This window comes from Amblyomma maculatum, unplaced genomic scaffold (assembly GCF_055883805.1).
Source record: "Amblyomma maculatum isolate TAMU_Amacu unplaced genomic scaffold, ASM5588380v1 scaffold_13, whole genome shotgun sequence".
In the NCBI taxonomy this organism is placed as follows: Eukaryota; Metazoa; Arthropoda; class Arachnida; order Ixodida; family Ixodidae; genus Amblyomma; species Amblyomma maculatum.
Genome location: NW_028146738.1, coordinates 22,766,308 through 22,793,121, shown reverse-complemented (window position 1 = coordinate 22,793,121; position 26,814 = coordinate 22,766,308). Strand labels below are relative to the sequence as shown.

The 26,814-nt window shown below is 45.2% G+C and overlaps 1 protein-coding gene across 2 annotated transcripts in view; it reads right to left on the bottom strand.

Moving 5' to 3' along the window:
- LOC146172354 (uncharacterized) overlaps window positions 1-26,520 on the bottom strand; it is a 99,632-nt gene extending 73,112 nt beyond the window's left edge. Inside the window, exons 1-5 of one of the 2 annotated variants that reach the window (XM_084585953.1) lie at window positions 26,407-26,520; window positions 25,430-25,643; window positions 23,320-23,610; window positions 20,088-20,207; window positions 771-803 (exon numbers count right to left, since the gene is read on the bottom strand). In XM_084585953.1, the coding sequence (XP_084442079.1) occupies window positions 771-803; window positions 20,088-20,207; window positions 23,320-23,610; window positions 25,430-25,639 (654 nt within the window). In that variant the 5' untranslated portion in view covers window positions 25,640-25,643; window positions 26,407-26,520. Of the gene's footprint in view, window positions 1-770; window positions 804-20,087; window positions 20,208-23,319; window positions 23,611-25,429; window positions 25,644-26,292 lie in introns of both variants that reach the window. The other variant, XM_084585954.1, reaches the window with a different exon arrangement.
- Window positions 26,521-26,814: the final 294 nt, after the last annotated feature.

Genomic DNA, 26,814 nt, shown 5'->3' with positions numbered 1-26,814 from the left:
GAAAGGCGCAATATCTCACGATTTCTTCGTGGACACCTAAACCACAACGTAGAGGTCTTTTCCAAGCATTATTTTTATTTGCTTTAATCTCTGCATGCAAAAAGTGGAACTTCCAATAAACATTGACACCATCACTGTATCATATCAACAGAGCTACACTCAACATTCAGTTCAGGAGCACTGAGCCTCTCTAGCTTTCTTTAATTAAACCAATGTTACAGTGCCAGGAAGGAAGGTTGACATGAACAGTCAGATTTCATTATAATCACAGTATTCTTTAAAACACTTCCTTGTTCTCAAACTCCCCCTTATATTATATTCGTCAATTTTCCACCATACCATTGTTCCTAATGTCTGTAATAACAACAATGAGAATGTAGCTGCTAATGCACAATTGCATGAAAAATGCTTAAATCATTTTTTTTGCGAGTGTTTGGAATCATTGAAAACTAGGGGCCTTAACGTAGCTCTCTTTTCACATCGCAATGCACAGTTGCGGTTGTTTCACTGTTTGCGCCATTAGGCTGATTCCCTTCTCACACTGCGCAGTACAAACCAAACTCTACTCTTCATAAACAACTCAAATACAGGAAGCCACAATCTATCCTCAAGTTGGAAATGGCAATGTTTCGTAGGATTGGCTAACCACAGTAGTAACAGCCCACAAACCTCCCAATACCGAAAATAGCATAACCGGAGCAAATTGATAAAGAAATGGAAACAGAATACCGAAAAAATAAAAATCAGAACAATGAGCAAAATTCACTCACTTCTTTATCTTCAGTGGCAGCATCAGTCTCCGCCTGGAAAGAAAAAGCAGCAACATATGGCTATATACCATTCTAGGTAGCAAAACCTTTCTCTGGAGCCAAACTTTACTGCCCTGCGAAAACAGTCCTCTATTTTCAACCAATATATATATATATATATATATATATATATATATATATATATATATATATATATACAGGGTGTTACAGGAAAGACTAAATAATTTTCAAAAATAGTATACTCAAAACATACAAACGATATTTGCAGGAACACACTCTGTGCCCAAGCGGACATACCTTGCTGCAAAACATCTCTAATTATCAGTGTAATCAGCAAAATGTCATTAATTAACTTTTTAATTATCGTAGTTGGACAGCTAATTCCAATGGGCAGTTTAATGCTGTGGATGAGGTGATGCCAAATCAGTTTTTGAAACGAAGAAAAAATCATTTTCTAGAGCCATGCAGCTCGATGAAATTCGACGTTTATTTCCGCACACAACCGAAACAGTGCACGAGAAGCGCCGGAAGAATCGAGCAAGAGCAACGTTCGCTGCTCACATGTTGTGATGGGTGCAGCGCCTAATTCGAAACGCGTGTGCTAATTTCCCTGGCTAGGGAGCCTAGGCGCTCGAACTTAGACTGCATCCGGCATTATCACCTACTTCGTCGCTCGGTGTAAGAAAAGGATAGTCATCGTCAGCCATGAGGATGTCGGTTTTGAGAGCCTCGATAGACTGGGCCGCAGTTTTATTTTTGTATATTTGCCACTTCTGTTATGACTGCCCGGGGAGCTTGATTTGAGTCGTCATCATGCATTCATTTACTCATTAGATTGAGCTTCCAGTTTCCTATAATCCCTGCATATGGGGTGGACGGTGTCTGAAAAATAGGTATGTCCGCGTAGCAAGGGGGGTTTGAGCAGCAGTGGCTGTATGCTATCAGGCTGTTGTTCTTGCGGTTGTTCTAAGCATGAATTAGCTCCTATTTCTGAAAAGGCCCACACGTTTGCATTTGAGATGCCTTTCTTTAGGTGCGCATTTGACAAGGCCATTGCAGTGCAAGTGTTTCAAAACACTTCAATATGTGGAAATGCTGCCCGAGATTGAAGCGTCACATCGCATCATGTTAATTGTGGGAATGACCACGCCAGCGCAACCTCGATACTCCACATCCGAGAAGGTAGACATTATGATCGCTTATTTCAGCGCAGTAATGGACACGGAGCTGGCATCCATACTGTATGCTGCCCAACAACCTGGTCGCTGTGTGCCGACCCTTGCCCCATTGATATCGATACTTAATCGATTTAAGACTGCTGTATCCGTCCATGTTCAGAAAAACGACCAATGGGTGGAATTGCACAATGCCCATTATTGATGCGACAAGAACCCACATTGGCTATATGTCAGCACAAGCATGAAGTAAAACTGTGAGCAAATGTTCGGTGTGGCATTTATGACAGCCATATTGTCGGTCCTTCATCGACCTTAATGGGAAAAGTACACATACTGCATTCTAAATGGCGCCGTCTCTTAATTTGTAGCTGAGCTATCACTGGTCGTGTAGAAAAAAATAATGGTTTTAGGATTCAGCCTAAGAAAGCCCAACCGCATTTTTTTCCTTCGGCCTTGTAATTCCAGAACAGAACCTTTCCCAACAAAAACATTGGGTGTGGGAGAAAAACAACCTGACCTTCTAGGTCACCCAATTTCTCATCACTGAATACCTTCCTCAGCAGATACGTTAAGAACAAAATTTTCAACTTTACAGAAATAACGCCAATACAAATAATGCCAATATACCAGAACCATTTAACGTTCAACAGCAATCTGCACGCTGTCACAGAAGCGTGGTGCGTTCATTTCACAAAGCTAGCGACGAAATTAACCCTTTCATTGTCACGAACGTACCGGTACGTATTCGCGTTTCCTCCCCGCAGTGTCAATAACGTACCTGTACGTATTCTATCTTGCGTTCAAATCTTCGCGCCTCACCGTAAAGCTGCCGCGCTTGGACTTGCTCCGCCATCTGTTGAATCGTTCTACAAGCTGATATGCTCGCTCCGCGCCGATAAGACACATATATGGAAGAGTATGGTGCAACCGCGCCCGCCCGTTCTTTGCTCGTGGGAGGGGGCATGGTCGCTCCGTGACACTACTCTCTCGAGCGAGCGATCCTTCGGCGCGCGCGTGCGTTTATGGGTTCAAAGTTTGTTCTGCCATCTGCGGCAGGTTTGGAGGTTTTTATTTTTATTCTTTGTCGCGCTTCCGCTACGGCGTGGCAAGTTCAGGGTCGCACGCGGTTGCCTCTCTCCGACTGACATATGACTCGATTGCTGCATTCGCTCTCTCCACGCGCCCTCGCTTGAGGACAGCTTGCCGTTAGCAGCAGCAGCACACGAGTGTTTTAGCCCCTTTCCATCTTTTTCTCTTTCGACTTCACTACGCGCCGTTTCTCTCCCTTGTGCTGGCCACTGAATGTGCGCCCTCCGCGCGCGCTTACTTTCGGATGGCGGACCGCGCGGGACCTTCAACGGCTGACTGGAGCGATGGCTCTTCGGGTTCTGATTACCAGCCAAGCTCGGATTCGGACTCAGGATCCACCACACTCTGAAGAAGTATTGAGCGTGTTTTTTATTTTATTGTATCATATATCATTTATAGTCAGACTGATGATGATGATGTTTATTTAAACACCTGCAGAACACTGAAATGTGCAAATTGCATTGACTAATTTATTTGTATACCCATCATGATACAAAATAAATCTTTATGCTCGTTCCCTGATATGCTCGTTCTCTGAAACCAAGCCGACACTGGGGGTGCGTCCCAGTCAGAAACAGCCGACAGTGAAAGGGTTAAAAAGAAAAAAAGCTCCCTCCGGCAGTACCTCAGCCAGCGCTTATCAAGGCTCTCAAAATCGGCGTTCCCATAGCTGATGACTATCCTTTCTGTTATGTCGAGCAACGAACCTGGCGATAACACTGGCCGCGATCTAAGCTGAGCGGCGAGGCTCCCTAGCCAGGGAAGTTAGGATATTCGTTTCGTATCGGGCGCTGCATTCATTACGACACGTCACCAGCGGACATTGCGCTTGCGTCACACTTCAGCCACTCCTTGTGCGCTCATTTTCGTTTGCATGCGGAAAAAAAATGTCAGATTTCCTGGCACTGCAGGGCTCTAGAAAATGAGTTTTTCTTCGTTTCAAAAACTGACATGGCTTCGTATCGTCCATGACATGAATTTTTAGATTGGGACTAACCGCCCAAATACAATAATAAAAAGTTAATTAGTGGGTTTTTGTTAATTACATGAAGTTTTGCAGAATATTATGTGGGCCAGGACAGGGAGTGTGTTCCCGGAAATATTTCGTTTGTATTGTGTATCGACTATTTTTTAACCCTTTCACTGTCGGGCGTTTCTGGCCATGACACACCACCAGTGCCGGCTACGGGTTCAGGGAACTAGCATATCTGGGAACGAGCATAACGATTTTTTTATTCTGATTGCTATACAAATAACATATTCAACGGAATATGCACATTTCAGTGTTCTGTAGGTGTTGTTAATTAACATCATCATCCTTATCAGCCTGATTATAAACTAGTTTGCTCCAGCCCGCATTCAAAGGTCCGGAGGGCGTACCTTCGGTGGCCCGCACAACGGAGATAAACGACACGTAGTGAAATCAAGATGACAGAGGAAGATGGACTGAGGCTAAAGCTGCCTCCTTTTCCGTTGCTAGCCGCAAGCAAGAGCGCGGCAAGAGAGAGCGAAAGCAGCGATCTAGTCATGTGTCGAGAGGCAACGGCGCGAGCCCCTGAACGTGACGCGTTGTAGCAGACACGCCAACAGAATAAAAATAAAAACCTGCAAACCTGCGGAATATGGCAGAACAACCCTTGAACCTGTAACCGCATGCACGCACCACCAAACGCGCGCGCCGCAAGATTGCTTAGCACGATACAGTAGCGCGCGCGGAGCGACTGCACCCCTCAGCAAAGAAGGTGGTGGGGGTGGGCGCGGTCACTCCATACTCTTCAATATATACGTATCAACACAACGCAAGGCGAAAATACAAACTTATAGAAAGATTTGACAGCCTGTCCAAGCGCGCCAGCTTCGCACTCAGGCGCAAAGCTTTGAATGCATGATAGAGAACGTACCGGTATGTCGGTGACACTGTGGGGGCGAAGCGCGATAACGTACCGGTACATTCGTGACAGCGAAAGGGTTAAAGTTACTTAGTCTTCCCTGTAACACCCTGTGTGATAGATATATTATATATATATACACACACACACACACACAGATAAAAACTTTACAACAATGCTGCACCACAAAGGTGCGCATCACAGGTCCTCAAAATGAGAAGTGCTTTAATTAGTAGAAGTTAAAAAAAAAAGGACAATGTCACATCAGGGTTAATCCCTATGCTTGACCCCTTACCCATTTCCAGAGCCAAATCTCAATCACCCTGACCCATTTCCACAGTGAAGAGTCGTAATGGTATAGTCAAATCCGATATAACAAACCATGCGGGACCGCCAAAAATCATACTTTATTTTGAAATGTAATGAAAAACTTGACTATAAGTCAGTAGTCAAACCTTTGTATAAAAATGACATAACCTTGGCAGTAGATGCATGTGCAGACATGCAAAATCTCAAAAGATGTTGCATTAACTTTAAAGCTGCTTTATTTGAAAAAATCAATTTTCTTCTGTCATGTTCAGCGCACATAACCAATTAAGAACACCTCTACAACTTCCATTTGTGCAACACCTCATTGGGTACACTGCACCGAGCGAGCAAGATGGAGACTTTTGTTCGTATGCACTAAAGCAGAGTTCAATATGACTTCATCTTCAGTATTCAGTGAAGTTAGGCAATCGCATCTCGGTCTTTCAAAACAATCATGACAGTCGATGGGGCAATGCCAAGCTGTCTGCAGAGGCCGGTTTTCTTTTTCCTAGCATCGATTTCTTGCAATATGTTCACTTTTTTGCGCAGCGAAAATTGCTTTCGCCTCATATTGGCACCATCCTGGCTGCATTCATCGTCGTATCTCGCACATACTTTGCAGTAAGACCATCCGCAATAAAAAATACCTGCCCGCACATGTGAATGCACAAACAACCAAGCGGCGAACAACACAGAGAAAAAAGGCAGGCAGCTAGGCCTACTGACTACTGGATATTCGGTCACAGCTATGTGGTGGTGCTAGGAGTTGGCACTAGATATGATAATAGCTATTCTACATGGGGTGGGCATATACACAGAAACGGCAGTTTCTGTTTCACGAGAGAGTTGCAGTGCTGTTAATTTTAGCCGAATTCGTAATACTGATGTTCCTTGATTATATAGTGGAAAAAATAAATTATGTACATTTATTCTGAAATATGCAATATATTGAAATTCATAGCTCTAGAATCTTTTTACTTTGAAAATATTAAAAATTTGTTGGGAATTTTTTTTTTTTTTTTTACAATTTATTAGTCTGAAAAGTTCATTACCGCGGTGCTTGTAGTATCAAGATTTGGCTGTATAACCACATTCACTCATATAATCGGCACACTTGTCCCATGAATGCTTTGTCACTTTTCATAAAAGTATAGAGATCCTCATTATTCAGTTCTTCTGGAAACTACTGTGAAAAGGCATACTATCCAGGAATATATGCAGTCAAAAAATATTCAGACTTTGAAAAATGTAACTCAAGAATGTAAGTACAAAGAAAGGTTTTTGAAATGCTAAAAGGCTCAAACTCTGAAGAGATTTTCTGGTGTTTGCAGGCTTTTACCCGTTTTTGCATAGCCCTTAACACCAAAGAAATTTTGCAACATATCCAGTCCGGCGACGAAAAAGCGGCCAAAATTCTCTGTCAGCCAATCAAACTTTTGCCCTGCAGAGGATCTCCATTGGCACCCAACTGCCACTGAATTCGCGCTCTGTCTGTTCCATGTACCCCATGCTTGGCCTATGTGTGAGCATGGCAAAACTATGAATATGTCATATTACCTAAGACCCACCGGGGTGGCACAGTGGTTATGGCGCTCGACTACTGATCCCAAGGAGGCGGGACCAAAATCCGGCCTCGGCGGCCGCTTTTCAATGGAGGCGAAAAGCAGGGCACCTGTGTGCTGTGCGATGTCAGTGCACGTTAAAGAACCCCAGGTGGTCAAAATTTCCGGAGTCCTCCAATATAGCGTCTCCCATAGCCCGAGTCGCTTTGGGATGTTAAACCCCACAAACCAGCCAACCATATTATCCAAGAACACATTGAGCATCAGAAAAGCAGATTAACTCTGAGACGCTCATGATTTTGTGTGTGTGAATTGGTAAATTGTGCAACTGAATATGTACCAACAAGATTAAAGGGTACACATTTTCGCCAAATTATTTACTTATACACAAAAAGCATAGCAATAAAATGGGACCCAGGCAAAATATTCTGCTGCAGGAATGAGCTGCCCTCCCAACTCGTAGCCCATGCTGGGAGCGAAAGGTTACCTGCAATTAATGAACCCCCCCCCCCCCAAACACACACACAATTTGCACACCGCCACCAGAGTTTCCTGCAAGATGGCATCAACGTGTGTAAGCAACTCCAAGCAAATTACAATAACATGTAACGATGTGAAGGGCAGCAGTGTGAAGACAATGGAGGCCAAAACAGAAAAATAATGGCACTCACCCTGCCTTCCACATTTGCACGAAATTGCAAATGGACCTGTAATTTCGGATTCTGGCACTACACATGCAGAGACTTTTAAAGTAAGTTTGCTCTTGCACTACTAACCACTGGTTTGAGGTAATGACTGCCAGCACGAACCAACCGGGCAAACAGTGCGCAGTTCAAATTTGTCTTAGTGGAACTGATTTGCAAATGAATTAACAATATTTCTTTTTTTTTTAAATGTAGCCCTTGAAGGGAACAGCCTCCAGCATGGGTCATTTTATACATGCCGCTCTACCAAAACTGCCTTACACCCTTCAAGTGGGTCAGCCCACTCCTACATCTTCCTCGCCACCTATTTGAAAAAAATGCCGACTTACATGCAACGGTGCTCAGAGTATTCGAGATGACTGTAACCCAACCCTCTACAATGATAACATACCACTACAAAGGAACAGTGCAGGCCGGCTTTGCATGGAGCAAACCTGTACTGTTACTTTTGCAGCTTCATTTTTTTATCCCCCACCACTGCAGACTGGAACGACTTACCCAGTGATACTGCGGTCATCATGTGCTCCTCAAACTTCGCTGAAATCTTCACAGTCATTTTTCACTGAGTTAAACACTTGCCAACCATAGAGTTTGCAACCCATCCCTTATTTAATGCCCCTCATCGAGCCTTTAAGGTAAATAAATGAAATGAAATCAGCGACCACAAGACACAGCAACAGAGTTTCTCTATTTCTTCTGGATAATATTGTTACGGACGAGCAATGAGGAAGAAGCAGTGGCACGGGCAGGAGCGCTCACGCTAGGTCGCTAACATTTCATTAAATGTCACCTCACTGTCATCTAACATCATCTCTCAGTTCTCTTTCTCCTGTGTTCACCGGCTTGCCGCCACATAACATTTGGTTGGAGGTGCTGGGTGCTTCATCATCACCCCCTCATCCTGGTCTGGAGCTTCGGCGCCCTGCGACTTCTTGCGCTGTCAGCTGAAGGTTAAGAGGCATCACATGGCTGGTCCCCAGCCTGCCGGACAAGACCTTGCCGTTCCTCCGCCCCATCCCAAGCCCCGACCACAAGACACGACGAAGGAGACTGACCCAAGACGCCACCCACACGACCACAAGACACAGAAACAGAGCCGATGACCATGTGACCCTAATGACCCAATTTGCCGACCTGGGACCCCACCAACCCAAGACGCCGCCACACATGAACACATGACCCCTGCCCATGCCATGCGGTGCGTGCCTGTGCCTCGGCCATCAGATATTCGAGACCGGTGGTTCGAAAGCATCCTGGGCGAAGATTTATCCGAGGATCGTCGTTGTGGCAAGCAGTTTTCTTCCTTCTCCCTCTTCTTCTTCAAGCATCCAGAGACACCCATCATCATGCCATGGACTCATCAACATTAGCAAACTTCCTCATCCACGATCAGGACGATCGCTCGGTGGCCCCGGGTCATGTTACGGACGAGCAATGAGGAAGAAGCGGGCAGTGGCACAGGCAGGAGCGCTCGCGCTAGGCCCGTTAACATTTCATTAACCGTTAAAATTTTATTAAACGTCATCTCACCTTTATCAAACATCATCTCTCAGTTCTCTTTCTCCTGTGTTCACCGGCTTGCCGCCACGTAACAATATATTCCCAGAGAACATGATTTTCAAGCTACAGCATAAACATTTTAAACTCTGATCATATAATAAGCTTTGTGACCAATCACCACAGTGGAGGCCTTGTTGCAAAAATAGAAGCATCGAAATGGTGTGCTTGCATAAAAGTACAATATTCCCACAAGGATGCCACATGAAGAGGAGAAACACAGTAACTTCTGGAGAGCACTTTGGGGCGAAAGGGACAAAGAGCACGAATAAGAACTACAACAATGTACACACGTGGGGGGACTAAGCGTGAAAAAAGCAGAGCAAGACTGCTGTAGCAGCTTCCCCACAATGCATTAGGTCTCCTTTGGCTGCACTTTCTGCACCAGTTACGACGGAACGGCCCTCTCGCACGCAGTTTTGCAGTGCAGCTAGCGCCACCAACATTTCAGAACTTGATTTGACACTGTGCTGCACGAGTTCTGCACTTCTGCACTAACTTCCTCATCAGTTCCCTCCTTGCGCAAGTAGTGCAAGCCACTTGGCGCACTCACACTACTCCGCAGACGACTCCGCAGTCATAAGTGTTAGCCGCTCCTCCTGCGTGCTACGACCATGACTGTCATATGTAGCATGACGGAGCGTAATCGTGTAATAGAAGATGAGTGCTGTTGTTCTTTTAATGTATGTGGGTGATCAACAATACATTTTTGATGACTCAATGGCACATGTTTCTTTGTGCCTAAGCAACCTCCTTATCAATACTCAGTGTGTAGCAGCATGAGCAGCACATCTTGGGAGTAGCGGCTGGTTTTGAGGTCGCCAGTCTGCCTTGCCTTTGCCAGTTAGTCTGCCCACACCTCAATCGATCACAACCCCTCCACAGCCACCACCTGTCAGAATGCACTGAATACGAATGAAAAGGATCAAAAGTGGATGCCCAAATTTATTTTTACTGGCAGAGCGGTGATAGCCGAAATAATGCTGAATTACAAGTCCAAAACTCTGTGATGGTCGACCGGCCTGCGCCTCTGCATGCATAACACAAAGGGTGCATTAAAATTCTTAATTCATCACTTTTGGAATTGACAAGTTCTATATGACCGCTACTAATTGAAATGCAATTTGAACAAACGCGCAGCATTCAATATAATTTGCAGTGCAGAAAATGCAGCCAAATTGAGGAGGCCTATTGGTGCAAGGAGACAAAGTATAAATACAGAGATCTAATTTCATCACTGCCATCTATGGATGTGTTGAGAAGTGCCTTTCCCCCAAGACAACACAAAATTGCAGTGAATTTTGCAAACATTAGAAAACAAGCTCTTCTGGTGTTGTGCCAAGGAAAGCAAGTCAAAATTATTATGAGGTTAAAATGTGAATAAATAAATGCCTTTATACCTCATTCAACAGTTGTGTTCCTAAACATTAGCCAGGTAAGGCTACAGTTGATCTTGAATATATCAAGCTCAGATATATACAATTATTGCTTAAGGGGGGACACGGGTCTTTCGGACCAAAAAATCGCGAAAAAATCACTTTTTAGAAAATGTGATTTGCGAAATCAGTAGCTTTTTATCTACCTATCTGCTAAGTTTTTCATCTCTAGGGTCGGTATTTTAGTCACAATGCCAATTTATATAATCGATGTCGCCCAAATTTGGGCCGAAAACGACCCCCGAAACAACCATTTTCCGCGAGGCGTAGCTCCCATTTTGTGCGCGGCACCGTAGCCATCTTGGTCTCATTCGAAAGAGCCGCCTTTCGTCTTCACATTGCCGCCTCTGCTGTTTACATTCGCCCATTGGTCGCATAAAAAAACAGCAAAAAAGAAAACGTGGCATTTGCAATCCCATTGGCTTTCGGGGTGCACGTGACGATAAGGCGTCGCCGCATTGGTGGAGCTGGCTGACGGCGTCTGCTCGGCGCGCCCGAGCCGTGGGGAGACGGCGGAGACGTGACGCCGGCCGCGCTTGATTCCGAACCGCGAGGTGCGTTCACGGCAAGAATTTGTGAAAAAAGTGAAAAAAATAGTTGAATAATCATCTCAAGTGATGCCCTGCCCCGGCTGTGCGTGCTCAGGCCGACGAAAATCGTGCGCCGAACGATCGTGTGTACGAGCCTGAAGTAGGCCTAGCGTGTTCCCCAGCACGGGGGACTGCTGCTGCCAGCGGTCGCACCCGCCGCAACAGTGATAACGCAGGCCGCAGATGAGCAGAAAGATAAGCTCAAAACAGAAAAAGCTTGAACTCGCGCCAACTCCAGCAACGAAGCGGTAGACGGATTGTGTTCGTGACGATGACGGCAGCGCGGCGGACAGTCCGCTTGGCGATGCGGAGTTCACGATCGTAAGATCTAAACAGTTTGCCGAGATTGGCGAAGCGTAAAACATACGGCGGCGATATTGGCATTTAAAAAAGTGAACGGGGATAAGGAATCGCCGTCAAACTTCTTCTCCAATGCGTAAACTGCGGGACACGTCGTCTTCGTAGAGCTCGCCGCGCGTTTGCGCCGATCGGACCTCGTTCATAGTTCTTGGGGAATTCACTTGCTTCCAGTGCAATGCAGAGCACTGGGAAGCAGCAAACAGCTCCAAATTACATTTTTTTTCCGCAATAAACGTTCCTCACCGCGGTCTTGATGCGAGGACGTAGCAAAACGACGTACGTAAAAAGAAAAAAAAAAAAAAAAACGCTGCCTGCATATGACTCGCGCAGCCGAAAAAATGACAACTGAATGTGCTGCAACTGCATATCAAAATGAAAGAGGCGACACTTGGACGTTGGAAAGCAGAGAGACTACATTCCTGGAGGTTTATAGCCATTTTAAATTGTAAATGTGTGCACTGCACCAGTGAATGTCTGTTAAATAATGCCCTGTTTCTTTTTTGCTCTTTTCTCAAAACATGCATTCTCGACCACTTGCAGTTTTGTGGCCTTAATATCTCGGCACCTATTGCTGATAGAGTAATAATTTCTTTTTCAGCATGAAGCCAAATATGTGGAGCACACAATGTTGCAAGTAGATTTTTTAATTTCTTGTTCAAAATTTTTAAAATGGCTTTTTTTTGTGACCTTTATATACTATATTTTGACCTTTGAACTTTGTTATGCAATAAAACAAGAAATAATTGCTTAATCAAAAAACTGCTTGCAACATTGTGTTCCTCATTCTTTCTAGTGTCCAGCAATGTGTTCACCTGAAGTTTTCCTTCAGTGATCATTTTGTAAGTGTTCTTATAAGAATTAGACTAATTGGTGTAATTATCTCAGGAAATAATTGGATCACAAAATAAATAATTGCAGTTTTGGAATCTGCACAAGAAACTACACAAACCCACCAAGTTGCATCAATCTTGATTGGTAAATAACGAAAATAGTTTTAAGACCAGTGTCCCCCCTTAATCGAACATACAAATTTCAAACTAAAACTGATTATGTACTCCTATACAAAAAAACATCTGCAAGTGGCGCTTGCTGTTCCTCTGTAAGACGCTCCTCTTTACGACGCTCCCACAACCACTACTCACACAGAGCAGTGTAGGGCGTAACCCTTGGGGGCCTACTGGCTGCGCTAGCCATGTGAAGACACCGCGAAACTGTGACGCGAGGGACATGTGATTGACGGTAGCCTCTGATCTGGTGGCGCTATTTCCTATGCAGCACTGCTGCCATGCGAGGAGCCACAGTTTAATAGAATGCTGGAGACGTGGTATGGCTAGCCAAGCTGACTGAAGGATGGCTGCATATAGTGCTTGCCATGCTTGCTTCGTTAGCCTAGCTGCCAAAGGCATTACAGAAACCAACTGCACCTTAATCTTGTTCACTGTGTACCAAAACACCATAGGCTTCTTATGCTAGGCAGTGGCCAGCTGCAAAGCACCATCCACTGTGCCTTCAATGCGAAGCAAGCTAGGCATAGACACTTCACGAGCGGCACTCTGCCAGTGGACCAGCAAGCGGCACATCGCTGCAAAATGTGCATCCATAGTGTGCTGCACTGTGCTATTACTTCTAGACTGCAGGTAATACTCTTCATAGCCGTGTTTAATATATCGAATTAAGACTACGTGAAACTACTTTGCAATTGCCCTCAAGTTCGATCTTTCTGGGACAGACTGTACATGTTTTCAGGCTTCTACTTTTTTTTTTTTTCTTTGCACACTGTTTTAAGAATGTATCAGAGGTTTTACTACAGTTGCCGAAATCAATTCTGTCGGGAATGGGACATTAATCCAGCCAAAGCAGAGGTGGAGTGCCATTAAGCAGAATCTCATGCCTGGTACGCAGCAAGCAAGCAGGAGGCCAGAGCCCGAAAGCGTGCTGCGGGCCAAACAAAGAATACATTCGCCAGGACCTCGAGATATGTACTGAAGAAGTTTGGAGCAAGTAGGCACGTGCTACAAGTTCAAACACATCAACAGCTCGTCAATATTATCAGCAATCATCACCATGTCATTATGCACTGCATTAGTATTTTGCCAATCATTTTGTGTACCATCTATCGCTGGTCACTTGCCATACCAAAATATGCATTGGGTTTTTTTTTTTGTTTGTTTGTTTGTTTGTTTTTTTTTTTTTTTTTTTCAAGCATTATTATTACAACACTACTCTTGCCAACATGGTGAGACCAAAAGTTGGGAAATTTTTTAATCAGGAAGGCCGCATTCAATGTTGCAATGTCCACACACACAGTGAGGGGGGACCTTGCAGCAGGACACACTGCTAGCTTCAAAAACTTATCCGAGCAGTTTTACTGAAAGAACGGTCCGGTTGGTGGCCCTTCACCAGCAGCAGATGTTAAAGGGTTGTGTCGCAGACTGATGAGTAGGATTCAGTTCTAGTTTCAGTTTCAAGCCACCCCTGCTGCCGTGAGACACACTGACGTCACATCCACAAGTGACAAAACCAAAATGTCTGCTTTTCCATGATGCCACGAAGCACAGAAATTCAGAAGTATATAAAATCGCAAGAACATCTGCAAATATGCTTCTTGGGCTATAATAGTACCTTCACTTTAAGCACACAAGAATTTTATCTTTACAGTGTGCAACGCACACAGGCGGCCTATCTAACCATCAAAATACACTCAAGCATCTACAATGGCAGACATGAAATGCAATGAGCCACAGCAACTTTGGCTTGATTTAGGTTTGATCAGCTGCTTAGCTGATGGTGCTAGAGCAGCCGTTGATGGTGATGCTAGCAATTACAATGCAGGCACGCATATTCTACGGTGCCAGTCTTGCACGGGCAGAGGCAACTTATCGGGAAATATAGGGTGGTGGTCGTACGATCGGAAAGTCCAGTAAAAAATCTGGAGTCTACTGGGCGAGTCGGGAGGACTGGCAGGTATGGAACACCCATTTTGCACCCATTATGGTGATAGTGGTGGGCAGGTAAAACCTGTTTAAAAGATGCAAAGCGGTCAGAGAAATTCCAGTCTCCCATTTTGGGGGACAGGAGGAAGGGAGAGAGGGTGAGCATCAAGAAGGAAACCGTGGTTGCCAGTCAGATTTGAGGGGTTAGGGTAGAAGGGGCACAGAGCATGTCCCACGGTGATCGATGGCACAGATCAGAGTAGAAAGGAGATATGGCATATCACACACTGATTGCTAGAGTGGATCAGGAGAATGAAGATGGGGTATGGAATAAGTAGGGGCAGTAAGGCATGTGAAACAGTGACTGAGGTACTGGATCTCACCAGCTGCTCGCACAATCTGAACATGGTAGCAACAGCATTTGCTCTGTCCAGAGGTGAACAGCAATGCTGATGCCCACTCTGCCACATGAACACGTTGATCGACTGAGAATTTTTATTTTTATTAATTTGTATTTTTAGGAGGTAACAGTTCTTGTCTGCTACATTGGGCATAAAGCCTGTGTATCAGCCACATATTTCAAAGGACTGTGTCCATTACAAGTGCAAACCAATAATGAGTTGTCCAGCAGTTGAGACAATTGCGAGAATAGAGATCGGCCCTAGAGGAAGAGACGCAGATGAGTGCTGTGCACGTGTATCTTCTTGTGTTCTGTCTCAGTTTGCACAGTTCATATCTCAATGCCAACTCGCCCAAGCTCCAGTTCTAGTGTGTTGCAGTGATGTCTAGTTACAGTCAAACCCGAATATAACGAACTCGGATAGAGCGAATTATGTTTTATATCGAACACTCGAATTTCCGCTAGCATTATGCATATAAAATGTATTTTTTATAACGAACTACACATCGGATATAGCGAACTCAGCGCGCGCAATCGGTCGCCAAACGCCCGCCAACGGGCGGGCCTTTGTGCCGGCTCCGAGTTCTCTCCGGGCAGCCCACGCTGCCGGGCCGCAATACTTCTAGCGCATGCCGTTGTCAGATGGGAGGGGGATTGGCGACGGCTCCGTTCCCCAAGATCTCACACAGCTCATACGTCATCACGCGCCCGCTAGGGTGCTTCTGCTGCTTCTGCGCCGATGCCACGCTTCCGTAAAACGCAGGAGGGGCTCTCTACAGCAGCTTCCACGAGGGACCCTCCTGTACGCATGCGCGGCCGTCGCCCGGAGTAGCGTGAGTAGCCTTTAAAATCCGCGCCATCGGCCAGCCTCTCTTTGCAGCGCTCCTATTCGGCAGCTGCCTACCATGTGATCAAAGACGTTCGAGCAGCTCCGGACCAATTGCGCTTCGAGAAAGAAGCAACACCGGCCAGAACTGGTTTCAAGTTTGGGCGAAGGGAAGGCAGCCTCCGAACAACGAACGCGTCAGTGGCGAACTTTCCCGCATCCTCGGAGCTTTCTTTGTTCGCGTTTGCAAGTCGTGCTGCTGCTATCCTCACGATTCCGGACGTGCCTACGTTGCTGCTGGCTTGCATTCCGGCGCTACATCCTGCAAGATGACGACGAAGCAGCGGCGTGCCCTACCGCTTTCCGACAAGCTGGAGATAATTCGCCGCGTTGGCCGCGGCGAAAAAAAGTCTGACGTTGCCGCGCATTTCAAGATTCCGCGAAGCACGTTAAGCACCATTTTGAAAAACCAGTCGGCCATCAGAGGCAATGCACAGGAACGACCAAATGGTGACGGCTTTCGCCACCGCAAGCGGGCTTACGACCAAGTAGAGAAAGCGCTGTACCAATGGTTCTTGGACGTTCGCGCGCGAAATCTACCGGTCTCTGGCCCCATGCTACAACAGAAGGCAAAAGATTTTGCCTTCGTCCTGGACGTCGAGGGGTTTACAGCGGGCAGTGGTTGGCTCCAACGATTTAAAGACCGCTACTCCATCACCGGGAAGGTGGTTGCAGGTGAAAGCCAAGCAGTGGACGCTGAGAGTGCTGAAAAGTGGGTGCAAGACGTGTGGCGTGCTGTCACGGAGAGATACGAACCATGCAATATTTTTAACACCGACGAGACTGCCTTGTTTTGGCAACTGCTGCCGAGCAGAACCTTGGCGCTAAAGAATGAGAAGTGCCATGGCGGCAAATTGAATAAGGCCCGAGTCACCGTTCTTCTCACGACAAACATGGACGGTTCATCAAAGCTGCGGCCGCTTGTCATAGGCAAGTTCAAGTCTCCTATGTGCCTGCGAGGATGCACTTCACTCCCAGTCACATACAACTCAAATTCTAAGGCCTGGATGACCAGAACGTTGTTCGAAGCGTGGCTGCGTGGCTGGGACGAGGAACTTGCAACGAGCGGGCGAAAGATTTGCCTCCTCCTCGATAACTGTTCTGCGCACCACTGCGGCGTCACGCTCAAGAACATCGAGCTTTGTTTCCTGCCACCGAACGCAACAGCGGTTTTGCAGCCCCTCGATCAGGGGATCATCCGCGCTTTCAAGCTGGGCTACAGGAAACGCGTCGTTGAGCGACTGTTGGTGAAATTGCGGGTTAACGACGAGCTCAAGATTAATTTGCTGGCCGCAATAGAAATGATTAACCGTGCCTGGCAAGACGTGACGCAATCCACAATCCGCAACTGCTTCCACCATGCTGGACTATGTCGAGAGGATGCAGAAGCTGCTAGTGAAGCGCGCACTGTGCAAGATGACAGCGATGTTGCCACGCTGTGGGAAGAACTCGCTGATGTTCCGGACGCTGTGCCCGAAGAAGTTGCCCTGGAGGATTTTCGCACTGTTGACGACAACGTAGCCGTGACAGCGAGCCCGTTGGACTCGGAAATTGTTGCCGACATGCTGGCATCTGGTGCGAACGAGGAGACCGAGGAGCCGCCGCCGGAGGACGATCGCCCTCGCCTGACGTTGCACGAAGCCCTCGCTGCTACCGATCTGCTGCGCCGAAACTGCTCCGGAATACAGGGAAGCGGACTGGAGTTTGTGGAAATGATGTCGCGTGTGGAAAGTGCAATTCTCGCTGATGGAGTTAAATGCAGTGTTCAGGCGAGGATCACTGCCTACTGCAAATAAGTGAGCATTTATCTGCAATAAATTTCTTTTGTAGATTCATGGTGAGCGGCACCGTTTTTCTTTAGTTAGTGCGTTTTCGCTGCGCTGTCTGGACATCGTGTATAACGAATTTGGTACTGAAGTTCGTTATAAACGGGTTTGGTTATAGCGAAATACTTTATATAGCGAACAAATTGCGTTGAATTACGCAGTTCGTTATAACCGGGTTTGACTGTATGTGCTTCATACAGGTGCTTGGAAGCCTGCAGATGCTAATATGACATCAGACTTTGCGCTGTACTGATAATTAATGACACCATCAAATGCCAACAATGAATCCCAAGACAAGACACTGCACAACAGTGGAAACAAGTCGACCAATGCTGGGTTGACTATCCAGAACAAAGAGCATAACTGGATAGCTGAAATAATATATCAGTGTATAAATGATGGTCTTTTCTGCAATAACCTCGGTAGCAGGTGTTCTGCACCCCATTAGTCTCCTGTATTCGCATCCTTCGCGCTGTTCATAGTTTATATCAAGAAGCAAGCCCAAAACGAAAAAAAGACAGGCAGACAGAGAAGCAGTAAACTCTGGCAGCAACTACATAGCTCACATCAATAAAAGTAAATGGTTTACGTGGGTTAGCCCATTATCTGCAAACCAGCAATTTTTACAGTGACAGCTGTCAATAAGAGACCTTCTTCCATGTAAGCAAAACACTAGCACATGTTGTAATCAAAAGTTTCGTGAATGGTCAATGAGAACGCTTTATCAACGAAGGCCAAACGTGTGAATGTGTGAATGCACTGCCTGTGATCCCTTAATCAAAGGCCTGAGAGCAGACGCAGTACGATGATCACATTTACTATTATAACAAAACTTTTTTCCGGAGAAAATAACCAAAATATTGTTACGGACGCGCAAGGAGGCAGAAGCGGGCAGTGGCGCGGGCAGGAGCACTCGCGCTAGGCCCGCCAACAATTCATTAAACGTCATCTCACTGTCCTGTGTAGACATTCTACCGTGTTTCCCACCCTTGAGTTTGTTTCTCAGCAAGACCTGCCAAGACTGAATGCACTTTGTGTGAATGCACTGCCTGTGATCCCTTAATCAAAGGCCTGAGAGCAGACGCAGTACGATGATCACATTTACTATTATAACAAAACTTTTTTCCAGAGAAAATAACCAAAATATTGTTACGGACGCGCAAGGAGGCAGAAGCGGGCAGTGGCGCGGGCAGGAGCACTCGCGCTAGGCCCGCCAACAATTCATTAAACGTCATCTCACTGTCCCGTGTAGACATTCTACCGTGTTTCCCACCCTTGAGTTTGTTTCTCAGCAAGACCTGCCAAGACTGAATGCACTTTGTGTGAATGCACTGCCTGTGATCCCTTAATCAAAGGCCTGAGAGCAGACGCAGTACGATGATCACATTTACTATTATAACAAAACTTTTTTCCAGAGAAAATAACCAAAATATTGTTATGGACGCGCAAGGAAGCAGAAGCGGGCAGTGGCGCGGGCAGGAGCGCTCGCGCTAGGCCCGCCAACAATTCATTAAACGTCATCTCACTGTCCCGTGTAGACATTCTACCGTGTTTCCCACCCTTGAGTTTGTTTCTCAGCAAGACCTGCCAAGACTTACAAGGAGTGTTTCAAAATTGTTTACGCTACCATCTTGCAGCAAAAAAAAAATAATAAGAAAGAAGGAACTTATTGTGGACTTTTAGTGCTACACGTGATTTGCAGCAACTCGCCCTCATAGTTTCATATTCTCCACGTGATCACAACGGAAACGTGAAAGTTGATCTCCATCATGGTTTAGATGCTAGCAGGGGCCCATGAAGACTGATTTTTATTTTTGTTGGTGCTCTCCCAGCTTATCGACACACACAAGGTGGCATTGCTCTCCCACTTAGTTTCATTGATGCTACAACTGTAATACTCTCCCTATTGCAATTTTGTTTGCTTAAAAATCGGCAATAAAAAATTTGACACCAAGTTTTTTTCTTTTTTTTCTCTCTCTCTCTCCAAAAATGTAGCGTCTGAATCAGTGAGCATCAAAGACAGCGTTACATGGCCGTCGGCCATGGGACCACATCGGCAGTTTGAATTCAGATGTCCAAATTAACACAAGTCAAATTAATGAGCTTTTACTGTGTCGCTACAAGTCTTGGAGACCAGGCAGAGCAGGGACGAAGCAGCCACTGCCATGGCAACCATGCCAGCCATGGCACCAGTTAGGTTCTGCAGACATTTCACACACGGTTTTAGCCTGTTTAACTCTCACTACCCGTTCTCTCTCCGTTTTGGAGGCACACAGCCCCTTCAGCCCTGTGGCCAAGACAATCTACCATGCAAGGCCACAGGCAAACTGGCGTATAGTTCGAAATATCCGACAGAACTGACTCTCATTCAAATCAATGGGCTTTCTTATATATAAACTTCTATGAAGCTTGGCCGGACCAAGCCTGCAGTTCGAATAATCTAAAAATTCAAATTACTGAAGCCTGAATTCACGAATTTTCGCTATATTTGCACGTGCGTAATCACATCATGGCAATAAATATAGTAATCGTTGAGAACAAGATTTCTTAACATTCACCAAGAGACAAGGGACTGCAAGGTGCTTGACTCATACTCACCGTATCACCACTTCCATCCTTAGGTACAGCATTTTCACCATCAGCACCGCCCGGTTCACCTCCATCAATCTCTTCTGCGGCTTTGGCAGACTCATCTTCATTGCCTTCAGACTTTTCCGCCTGACAAAATGCATAAGAAAATGACACTGAATTCATCAACTGCACCAAGAAAGAAGTCAAACGCAGAAAAGTTTATGTGATCAACGGATAAGCAATGGCAATGAACAGAATGTCACCATAATGTTGCACATCAGGTACCCAACATTTCACAGCTACCAAGGTTACAGCTAACTGAAAGGTAATGTTCATTTATGCATAATCACAAAATTGGCTTTAGAAACAGAATAACAAGAAGTGGCACATGCAAATAAATCCTGATATTCCAGGCATTCACAAAAAGTCAGCAACACTTAAATGCTCAATGTACAGTAGATTTAAATTAATGCAGAATTACTCATTAGCACCCCACCTATGAGCACTGCCAGCAGAAAATTTTATCCTGGCTCGGTACTCGAACCCCAGACGACCATCTAGCCAGAGCAGTTGCTCCTAAAGCAGTACTCGGATGGGGAATACCAGCACAGACAGATATGGAGAGACGGTGGCTGGCCTAACTCCTGCCGCTCCCAGACTCTCGATTTAAGTAAACAGGGATAGAAGGAACCCACCATGAGGGTCATTACTGTTTCCAGGCGCATTGCACAACTTCTACTCACGGCAACAGAGAGGCGTTTCTGTTATTGCTCATTTCCCCTCAGTGAAGCCTTAGAAGGAAGAGAGGAAGTTCAGAGAAAGAGCATGCAGAATAAGATAAACAAAATCATACAAAATACCTAGAAGGGATGCACAGAAAAAAATGGCAGGGTTTTAACATGATTAAACCAAATTATCAAGCGAAAGCTGTTCAGCTTGGTTTTACTTGGTTTAGCTTGGTAGCAATTCCCTATGCAGCGCTGATGAAATTACATGGTTCAAGTTCCCGCTAATAGATGGGGACACCACAATACTTTGGTTTTAGCTTGGTAGCAATTCACTATGCAGCGCTGATGAAATTACATGGTTGAAGTTCCCGCTAATAGATGGGGACATCACAATACACTTTGGTTTAAGACACGCTGTTGCTGTGCTAGGCTCAAGGGCTTCAGAAAAAAAAAAAAAAGACAGCTTTTGCAGGAGAGATTTTACTCTAAAAACGTCAAACACGAAAAACCGGGGTAGCCCAATATGTCCTGTACACAGCCGCTGAACGGCATGCTAAAGAGTGAGACTAGACACGGTTATCTTCTCTGACCCTACACTGAAGATGCCATGCATTTTTATTTTTTTCATGCTACTTGTGCACAATCGATGAGGACCGCTTGAAAGGCAGCATGGAGCAAAGCAAGATGCGCCGCACACTCATGGCAGCACATGCTGTGCTAGCTGCGGCTGTGTGCACCAGCTAGTCTCTCCTCCCATAACCCCTAAAGAGAATGCATTATTCGCGCCAGCCAGCCAAACTGTCCCCCTGTTTATGAACCCAATGGAGCAACATTGGAAGCTGTGTCACCGAGCGACCTCTCAAAGCCATAACGAGTGCAGTTTCTCATGCTTAGAGAGGGATTTCAGAGCTCGTGTGAATACTGCTTAAAAAGGCACTAAAAGTAAACATAAGGCTGCACTTGAGTACCAGTTTATAATTTAGCAACTGGTAGTGATGTTTCCCCAGCAAACCAACTGGGATAAAACTTTATGGTGGAGCTCATACAGATGCTAATGAGCAACTACTTCTTTAATTAAAATCTGCTGCACATTGAGGAATTCTCTAAATACTTCCCTAGCACCCCTTTTTAGGTGTCGCTGCCTTTTACAACCACCTGGTATATCTACCCCTTCAAGGGACAGAACACTGGATTTCAAGCATACAGCTTTTTTCACCATAATGGAAAGCTTACTGTCTAAAGTGGTTGATCCCCTAACAGCTTTGTTACAAGCACTCTAGAAAAAGTTTATCAAGAAACTTTCGATCAGTCCAAACACTTGTTTTTATGTAGGCCAAGGCTGGAAACCATGAGCGGCGACTGCAACGACTAGATGTTGGCAAAAAGTGATGTACCAAAACATAGCATAAATCTCTCGCACCAGACAGTAATAGGACACTTCTTGTGTAGCATGCCGTAGCATCCGATTCCAGTTTTCACACTCAAGGCTGTTACGACACAGGAACGTGCATGTCACTGAAAAAAAGTGTAGGGTGCTTAATCCAAGAAATTCAACGTAGTAGTGCCACTAGTGACTAAAAGCACTCCATTGGTGATGCAGAAAGGAATGTTTTTTACTGAAAGGCAGACTGAAGGGAATAAGAACAGATGACAAGCATTCTTGAAAGAAAAAAGAACACTGCGCACTTAAAAAACAGGTGACATTTTTGCAGGATGTGGTCATGTGGTGTACTACACTGATAATGAGAGCGTTTCACCACAGGAGATCCCTTCGGCCTGTTCTGTGTGATTTTTGGTGAAAAATTAAAATTATGACCCGTCGTTTCATACGCACCAGAGTGCTCATTCTATACACTACGAGATAAAACCTTTCCAATACTGTTATAAACTCGTGACAAGTTTTGGTCCCTGTTCTGTCCCTTTAAGCATAAAATCACGCTGTTTGCTTCCAGTTAGCTCTAATCTTTGTTGCAGCAAAATGTTGGGGACCTAATGTATTCCAGTGTCTCACATTGCAACATGATGATGATGTTTCTGTTTACTTTCACTGCTTATTCATTTCACTAATTTAACATAAAAGCAATCACTGGGCTGCACTTGCCTTCCAGTTCATCAGTTAGAAACTGACAGTGATCTTCCTGCACTCAAAAATTACTAATTAGCCCCATCCCCCCACCAGGAAAGAACAACCATGCAAGACAGCTTCACCGTACCTTATGCAGGTGTACAGAATCTACCTTGCAGGATGAACTTTCTTGTATGGAAGCATTTCTGTCCCCATGGACACTATGTATCTAACACTGTGCAGGATCATCATGGTTAGAAGTCACTGATACGTCTTAACCAAAGGAGATGCAAAATAGTTTGTCTTATAAATTTCTTTTTTTTTTTCCAATCCCACAGGAAGCCAACCAAATCTTCCCACACTTTTACTTTTGTCTGACAATTCACCTGAAGAGATGACCGAAGAAAGTTTGTCTTATGAAAAGTTTATGGTAATAAAGCCTACATTCAAATGACATGGTGCTCACCCCGTCTGCAACATCCTCCTGAGTTGGCTCTGCAGGGTCATAGAGGTCATCATCGCGAGCCCCAGTTGCTTCCTCTTCCTGCGTGGAGGCTTGTTCATCGTCACTCTCTTGCTGCTTCGTCCGATCTTGCTCAGCCTTTCGGCCACCGTCACGACGTGGTGCTGGTTTTTTTGGAGCAGGGGACCGAGAGCGGTGACCAGGAGCAGGGCGTTTGCGGTCACCACGAAGAAATATGCCCTGGCGGTTTCCGAAACGTTCACCATAGATCTGCCGAGCCCCGTAGCGGTCCAGCTGCGGAATCCAGTGTGGAAGTCAGCTACAACTACACTCTGCATACCTCTGACACCAAAACAAAAATGCATTAAGCTATAAGCCAAGGCACTAAGCTCATCTTACATATACACAGCAGGACACATGCATTAATATTAACAAATACTTCAAAACTATAAATTTTGAAAGACGGCTTGCAAAATAACCTGAATGCAACAAAAAGTACTATCAGACGCGTTTTTTTTTTTTTTTTTTTTTTTTTTTTTTTTTTTCAAAGAGAACATTTGACAGAAGTCTGTCTGGTTGGGAGATTTTAATTTTAATTTTAAGGTAAAGGTCAGTAACTCCAATCAATTCTTTTTTTTTTTTTTCCCAATACAGAAGACAACATATAGCCTGGCATTACCATACAATGCCCACGGCTCCCAATAAATTCAGGGACTAATCAGGGGATGTCTTTTTTGGATGCACATAGCCCCATTCAACCAGATCTCCGTAACGTTCAATAATGCAGGTGGCAGACACGGTTTAGTCTCTCTAAGAGGGTGGGTGCACTTGCACTTGCCTCAGGAAGTGTTATTTTGGCAGCACAGAAGGAAAGCATCATTTGAAATTTATCTTTGTCTTTTTTACAGCATGTGCAAATTTTAAATCAATTATTTTTTTCCATCAACAAAAAACGCCTATCACTTTTTTTTTTTTTTTTTTTTTTTTTTTTTGAGGGGGACGGGGATTAAAGTACTTGCCACACTTTACTAGGCAAGTATTACACACCAAGGTGAGCATAAAGCAAACTTAGCATCCAGTTAAGAAAAACAACCAAACAGGTTGTTTTAGCTTGGGCACATTTAATGTGAGCCTGAACACTACCTCCTAGCATCAAAATTAAATGTTACCAGCCCACACACTTAGATGCAGGAAGTATGCCAGTGCCAAGGGGAGTGATTTTGCTGAAATAACTTTAAGGAAAGTGCATTCTGTAGCAAGCACCATTAAATTTTGCCAAGTCGTGCTGTACAAATGAGTACAAAGGCAAGTGTTTACTCCGACTATAACTTTGAACAGGCTAAAAAGGCACAAAGAAATGGCACCTTCACTTTACATATTTCAAAGGTTGAGTGTGCTGGTTTGAAAAAAAAAAAAAATACATGCCACAAAAGATATGCCAATAACACCTATGCATACTACTGAAGACTAACTCTGCTCTGTACCACAGAGGCAACGTCCTGAACAGACAGAAAGAAACATTTCAGCTTATGCTGTACAAAAGAAAAACTGGAATTCTCTGCTCTTTGAATATCTTCTTGAGCGATTTTTTCTTCCGAGAATACCAACAGAGTAATTCAATCCTGAGGTACTGAAATTGGTCATTGTGCTTTCGGCGGAAATAAACACAATGAGCCCAATGGCCGAAACTTCTCCAATGAGCAGTAAGCAGCTAATGGCTATTTTTGTCAGGACCCAAGTGTGTTCCTCCAGGTCTTGATGCCACTCTTGCAATTTGAAGGCACCACAAAAAGTCAATGCAGAACAACTAGAAAACAGCCAGTCAATCCAACAGCGGCCAAACCAATTTCCTGAGGATGCCTCAAGTGAAATGCCCTGTCAAGAGAAATGCCCATCAGGGCATTTCACTTGAAACATCAGCAACAAAAGAGCAGACTAAACAGCAGTCAGCGTCTTGGCCATCTGTTTTTCACAAGATGCAACCACAGCATGAGGGATATCAAGTGGCCCGTGCCATTCTTTTTCCAGACAAAACAGTATCATATAACAACAGCATACCAAACTCACTCAGGCAAAAAGATGGTCGCGTACCAGTTATGAAGGCTGCTCTCACCTGGCTATAGTTGTATCTAAAGTCTCCACGAGAGGACATGCCTCTAAACCTCATGATGTCAGGAGTCATACTTCCACCCATAAGAGAGAGGTTATGCTGTGGCCACATTGGGCCACAATTCATCATTGGGTTGAACTGCTGCTGCTGGCAGAGACCAAACGGTGGCATTCCATTCTGCCAGGGGCTATCAGGCGCGGATCTCCTCGACATGATGCTGCAAGCAGAAGCGTGATCCGACATCAAGTGCAGCACGACGTTGAACTCTCAATGCAGAGAAAGAGAATAGAAGTTTAAGGTTGCTATAACAGGCCGCTATGATTTCTTTTTTCTTTTATGTGATGCAAGTGTTGTTTCGTTATCATTTACTACAGACGAGAATCCCTATTATTCAACCAGTTCAGACAACACAATAAAGCAGGTACCCGTGGAAATAAATCAAAACCACGGTAGACTCCCATAAAACATAGCAGGCAAATGAAAGTGCGCCGTCTTGAAGCAGCAAGCACACGCCGATAATTTGATGGCAGGACGCGAGTGCCAGCCCGCAAAAGATCTAATACAGTGCTGATATGGCAGCACGCCGGCAGCATTCCGAATGCGCCGTCGATCAACGTTGCAATCACTGAATGTTACCGGTGAGAAACCTGCGAGTAGTCTCTACCGTTTCGTATACAAAGAGTTGCGTTTCAGGACACAGCACTAGCCACAAAATGCTGCCCGGCTCATCAGGAAGACACACCGCTCATCTGCTATACCAGTTCAGTTTAGTATGAACGTTTAAAAATGATGATGCGCTTTTGTTCTTTTTTCGTTCTTCCTTAGGCCTACCGCACATTTCGCGCAACACGTATTAGTAAACTTACATGCGCCAGCAGAATGTAACTACTACACGAAATAATGCCTTAGACTGCACCTAATAATATGGACACTCGATTACAGGTACCACTATCAACCACCCTAATGTTTACCGATCATACCCGTTGTGTCCCGATGCTACGCTCCACAGGAACGAGACGACCGGCACTGCACACCGCACCAATCCAACGTATTACAAAAGCAAAATGGTGTGTGATTTAGCCGTTAGAACTGCGTAGTGTGTTGTGCGTCAGCACACAACGGGACGTTTCAGCGATGAAAGCTCAGGGCGACACGAGAGGGCGTTGCGCGTAAGGGGAGCGCTATGAGCATGGAGGAACAAATTTTCCTGCGGCTAGGGGAATGGAGCCACGGAGCAGACGGCTCTAAGGTCGCCGCTAAATCTGGGCCATCTGTGGTACGTCATGGCGGGATGTGTGGACTTTTGCAGTATCCGGTGAAAAGGTAATACAGAGAGATTTTTAATGCGAAAGCATATTAATTAGCATGTTAATTAGGATATGAGAAAG